Raw genomic sequence first — 6000 nt, 5'->3', positions numbered from 1 at the left:
GTACTAAACCTCTGTATTAAAGGCTGGGGCATCAATTCAATATTTTTGAATAGCACTGATATTTCAATAATTTTGAAATAAGATGTATGGAACAAATGTGGCAAAATAGTGAGTTACAATACTTCAGATATTTTAAAAAATGGATTTCGTTTTTAAAATATCAGAGAACATTTATAACGTATTCCAAATTAAATCTACTTCTAAAATTTTGGTAACAAGATTTCTTCAAAAGGCATGGTAAGAATATTTTTTATTGCAATATTCAACAGCACATCTTTCTTCAGCCATTACAAATCTTATAGACAACTACATGATTGACATTACATATCTTTTACCTTATGACTTATTTACACATGCAGTTAGTACTGACATCATGCTACATACTGTTAGTAGTAACATTCCAATTTACTTACAAAATATGAATAATGGTTCCTTATAGGAAAATACATCAAAACAGCTGGAATGTGCATTAAGGTGCACCTCAGCAATTTAAAGTCAACTCAATTCAAGTTCAATTGATTATACAGACTCTCTCAATGATCCCTTTTCCCCTTAGTGCACAGATCACAGAAAATTGAAAATAGAGTGCAAACCCATAACAGCACGTCTAAATACTTTCAGAATTTTCAATGTTTGAATAATAACTTTCACCTTGGCTCTAATCTGGTATCACTTTCTATAGTTTCTTGGAGGAAGCCATGCACAAGGTAAATAGTGTAATTCAGCTGCATTCTCAGTGTTTTAGCTCTGTTTATATATATTATATGTCAGTGCTTCAAATAAAAGCAAGTCTATACATTTCAGCATAAGAGATTAATTTTCCTCATAAGGTAATTTTTATAGTTGAAATGCTGAGAGACCATTTACATTCCTTGGGAAGTTCATATCTTATAATTTAAAATGAAAATATTCTGTACATGTTCTGTGCCATAAGATTGATTTGGTGAATATATTCTTAAACATAACTTTACATTTACGTACAAACTGAAAACTTACTTTACATTCCTGAATTGTGCACAAGAAATCTAAAACGTTTCTACTGAAAAATCAAAACTATTTACAAAGTAGATAATGTACATAAAAGTAAGTTTATCATAATTTCAAAAAGACAATCCCAAATAACTAATGGGGCATTCAGTTTAACTAGCCAAATACAATAGGACAAGAAAATGCTTTTCATTGAAAGTGCAGTAAATATACAGGTAAGTAATCAAGTGGACGTAGGGCAGCTGCACTGTACAACAAAGCATAGATTGCTAAAATATATATTTTGTAAGCTAAAAATAGAACTCCAGTGTTCTTAATAAAAAAATAGTTTACAAGGAACAGGTTTCAAATGAATATGGAGTGGCAAATAGATATCTAATAATTAGCAAGAGAGCAAAACATTTGGTTTAAGCAGCAACATAATAGAAAAAGAACACACACATTTGCAAGGCTAGTTCTCAGGAATTAGAGTGTAATTATTTGTTATAATGTGGTCATTAGGATTTATTAGCTGAACCAGAAGAACGCCGCAATTTCATAGACATACGACTCTTGCTAGCACGAGGTGACATTGGAGAGGCTAAGTCGATCCCGTCCACCCCCTGTGCTGCAGGACTTTCGGCCTGTTGATTCTCTGGGCATGAGCCTGCAAAACAGTGGAAAAGAAACTAATATTTGTATACAAGATAGCCACATGGCTTCTTTTTGTAAATGCATTAAATAAGACTTTTAATATTACCCACTGGAGACGAGAAATGCTTAGAATTTTACAAGATATTGTTATACTGTGAAAAGGACAGAAGATTTTGGAAAATTAAACTAAGTAGATCATATATACTTTAAATCGTATTGTTAAAGTAACAAGGTGATGCATGCTTAGAAGAAAAGTAGTAAACATGTATTATAGTAGGTAAGGAATTGAGAGGCTTTCAGCCCACACCCAGAAAAGTGCAAGCACAAGGAATTCATTGCATGTTAGGCAGTGGCTATGCAGTGTCAAGTGGACCAGTCCTGGTCTAGTGAAAATACAAAAGGATCAATAAGAAGTTTTGTTTGTTTCTGCAGGGCTCTGTAGTCAGCAGAATTCACTAATGATTAAAAATGAGGCAACTTGGTCCTTACTTCATTGAGATTAAACTTGAATAGAATTATCTCCCCACTGTGGGTGGAAGATAAAGTAAAATATGTTTAAAAGAATGTTGAAAAAACATACCACAAATTCCAACTTAAAATTAAGTACAAACATTAAATATGTTAAAGTAGAACTACCAGTCTAGCACATTGACACTGAACTAAGCACTAAAGTTTGTAACATGACAGAGGCAAAAATGGAAGCTTGATTATATCCGCAGCACAACTGAATTACAATAAAGCATAAACTAAGAGGCCAAATTAATTTGGACTGATGAGAGATCATCTCAAAAATATAATAAATAATAACAACCCCATATTTGCTAAGTCAACTAGATTTGAAGGAATATTCAATTTAGGTAATACAACACCTCTTTACCAAGGATACATCTGAAACAGGTCTCAAATAAAAAGCAGACACCTTAGCTACACAATTTAATTTCCACCCATTTTTAATCAAATTGAAAGTTTGATCTGAAAAACACATTAGCTAGGAAAATATTTTATGGTCCTCTGCAGTCCAAATTAAAGCATTATTTGGACTGGAAATGTAATTTTACGGAACATTTGAAATTATATAAATATAATGAACAGTTTCTTTTCCATGAAAGTATTAACAATACATTTCTTTCAATTACAAAAAGTTAATCAAGTAAACAAAAATGACAGGTTGAAGGAATTTGTTTTTAAATTTTACACAGCATACCATTCATAGCTAGCGTGAATGACCTTCCGTTTCAAGCCTTTGCCCTTTACCTTGATGAGCCCAATGTTTTCTAGTGGAGGTTTAGGAAGAAGAAGAAATATCACAGCATTTCTTTCTTTAAAATGAAGAAAATGAAGCAAAAAATTGAATAGGACAGGAACAAGAGAAAGGGGGAAAAAAGAGAACAGGTGTGAGAAGTGACACAAATACTAAAGTTGAAGGGTATTAATAATTAAAGCACAGAACAGAGATAATGAGCAGAATTCCTGATGCCACACCTGACAAGTCTGTATCTGAACACCTTTAAACTGATATGCACTGTGGGAAATAAGGATATTTAGAGAACCATACTCATCTCAAATACTGAACATTTCATACAGAAAACCTATAAGAAGTATCCAATAGAAATGCACTGTTAGGTCTTATAAGCACGGGATGCCTTTAAATGGAAGATTCAGACTAGAATGACGAAATGTTATGATTGCAGTAGATTCTGCTGGTTCACTGTTGACAACTCAAAGTATTACTAAAATATTAAATTGAACCTAGGGATCTCTGCACTTAAAAGGAAATAATACTGGAGCAAGCACATAATAAAGCATTTGGCACTGCATGTTGCACACAACAATTAAATACTGTAAATCTAAGAAGGGAGCAAAGACACAAATATAAAAAGGCATTAACTCCTCACCTGTCCAGAATTCCCTCATTATAATGTTGCACTTTCAATTTGAATACAAAGATAATGGATGGATGGGGTCTCCATGGGCTCTGATTCAGTTTGTCAGTGTCTACTAAGTCAAAAATGCAACTATATTTTATACTAAAATCCTTCGTTACTGAACTTTTCTGTCAAATACTGCATATGAAGATGCTGAGGAGGCAAAGAGAAAGAGACAGAAAGGGAGGGGCCACAGAATGACAAACATTGTAGCAGAGCTGGTAGTAATTTGGCTGATAGTTTTCAATATCACATGAAAGAAAGAAAGCATTTCAGAAAAAAATCAATCCGCAGATTTCGTTCACTAGCCCCAAAGATTACTGTACTTTAATGCTCAAAGAGCCTGTGTTAAATATAATGTGAATTTCTCGCCCATTGCCCTTTAAAGCAACAAGTTATAAAGCTCCAACAATTTCTAGATGAGTATTTATCTACCTCAATATCCCTCCAATCCTTTTATCATATCCCCAATTCTCAGTTATTGATCTCTCTGTCAAGGGAAATAGATAAGACTTGTTTATTCCGCTTTGGTCATTCATAGTTTTACAGATCTCACATCTTAGTCAAATCTCACATTTGATTTGTTTTCAAGAAAAGAAACCTAACCAAGCGGAGATCTCCTCAGACAAAATCTCCACTCCTTGTGCAATTTTTATATATTTTCTCTGCATTATCTTCAGTCTTAACACATTATTTATGTAAAGCACTGATTAATACTGTGCATATTACTGCTTTATATAATATATAGGTTTATAACCAAGAAGAACGCACACTGATCGCAAATTAGCAAGAAATATAAAAACTGCCAATAAAAATATTCGGAGAGGTCAAAGTGAGCATTGACTCCTTAGAGATGAAGCTGGGAGGCAGGGAAGAAACCATTTAGGAATTACTGATATTTTGCAACAGTATTTACAGTCAAATATACCATGAGCATCCTATAAATACTAAATAATACAGGGGAGAAATTAATATTCTCACTGTCACTAAAGAATTAGCATTAGGGAAATTAAAGGGCTGAAGGCTTTATGGCTTGCATCCTAAAAAAAAAAGGTGGTTTCAGAGACAGTGAAAGCATAGGTGGGAAGAACTGGAGGATTGGAAGACTGTCATTGTGTTGTCATATTTAAAGAGAGTGGGAGGCAAAAAGCAGGTAACTCTAGTCCAGTTAGTATAATGCCAATTTTGGGAAAATGTCAGATCATTAAGGTGAGCACGTCTGACAAATTTATTAGCTATCTTTAAGCGAGGGTATCAGTCAAAGTAGATAAAAGGGAATCAGTAAATGTGATACATTGGAATTTACAAGTATCTGACAAGGTGCCACATGAAAGATTATTTTGCAAATTAAAACTCATGGTATTTAAAATAATATATTATTATACACAGATGATTGGCTAATAGGAAGCAATTGACAGGAAATGAGTATAATTTTCAGATTGGTAACCAATAACCAATGGACATCAGTGTGGGACCACAGCCATTTACTATATGAATGATTTAGAGAAAGAAACAGACGCACTTGAGGTCCATCCAGGAAGATGCAACATAAAAGGAATCTGGAGGTCAAAGGGGCAGGAGTCCTATGAAACTGACCAGATTAGTATACTGTTAACCATTCATTTTTTTTTTATTTAAGGACAAATATATATTTTATCGGAGGCATTTCAGAGAAGATACACCAGAATGATCTATGGTTGTACTCTCTGGAGTTTAGAAGAATAAGAGAAACATACAAGATTCAGGGGAAGTCTTACAGATCAGATGTTCATCTCATGGACCAGAGGGTGTAATCTTAGAATAAGGAACACGTATTTAAGAAAGAGGAGGATGTTTCTTCTTCCAAAGTGTTAAACATTTTTGGAATTCTTGCCCCACAAATTTGAATTAGGGAATACATCCAAAGCTGAAACAGAGAGGATCAAGAATTATGGTAGAGGCCTGGAAAATGGACTTGAGGAAACTTGGATCAGCCTTAATATTATCAAATGGCAAAGCAGGTTTGAGAGGGCAAATAGTCTACCTCTGCTTTTTTGTCATGGTTTCTAGAAAACAGCCCATTTCACAATTTTCTGTAATACAAAGGCATGCCCTCTGCATTAAAAAAATCCATTGAAAATTAATTTATTTATTATGCTTCCAATTCAACTCCCACCCCCAAACTTAAGATACAGAATAAATTTTGCTCTCCAGAACTTGTATTTGTGGGTAATGATTTGTGAATCCTGTAAGGGTAAATTTCCATTACCCAAACAGCCATAACGTGAGCATCCAATGCACTGGCATCTGTGAACATTGTCTCCAAGATTACTTTGTTTAGTAAGTGACTACTTATTGGGTATTTCTTGCTTCAGTTGTTCTTCTCAAATGCATTTCCTCACATTTGAATTGAACAATATTTGTCATTTTCCTTCAGCACTGACAGATCCAGTGATAGTTTCCAGCAGCCAACAAC

The 6000-nt window shown here is 33.9% G+C and overlaps 1 protein-coding gene across 4 annotated transcripts in view; it reads right to left on the bottom strand.

Moving 5' to 3' along the window:
* Nucleotides 1-241: 241 nt before the first annotated feature.
* ralgapa1 (Ral GTPase activating protein catalytic subunit alpha 1) overlaps nucleotides 242-6000 on the bottom strand; it is a 210429-nt gene continuing 204670 nt past the window's right edge. For 3 of the 4 annotated variants that reach the window (XM_072267609.1, XM_072267625.1, XM_072267634.1), the window contains one exon: nucleotides 242-1633. In XM_072267609.1, coding sequence (XP_072123710.1) covers nucleotides 1485-1633 — 149 coding nt within the window. In that variant the 3' untranslated portion in view covers nucleotides 242-1484. The remainder of the gene's footprint in view (nucleotides 1634-6000) is intronic. The other variant, XM_072267616.1, reaches the window with a different exon arrangement.

The sequence above is a fragment of the Mobula birostris genome, chromosome 1 (genome assembly GCF_030028105.1).
Source record: "Mobula birostris isolate sMobBir1 chromosome 1, sMobBir1.hap1, whole genome shotgun sequence".
NCBI lineage: Eukaryota > Metazoa > Chordata > Chondrichthyes > Myliobatiformes > Myliobatidae > Mobula > Mobula birostris.
The sequence above is the reverse complement of the archived record's forward strand: the minus strand, read 5'-3'. Positions and strand labels throughout refer to the sequence as shown.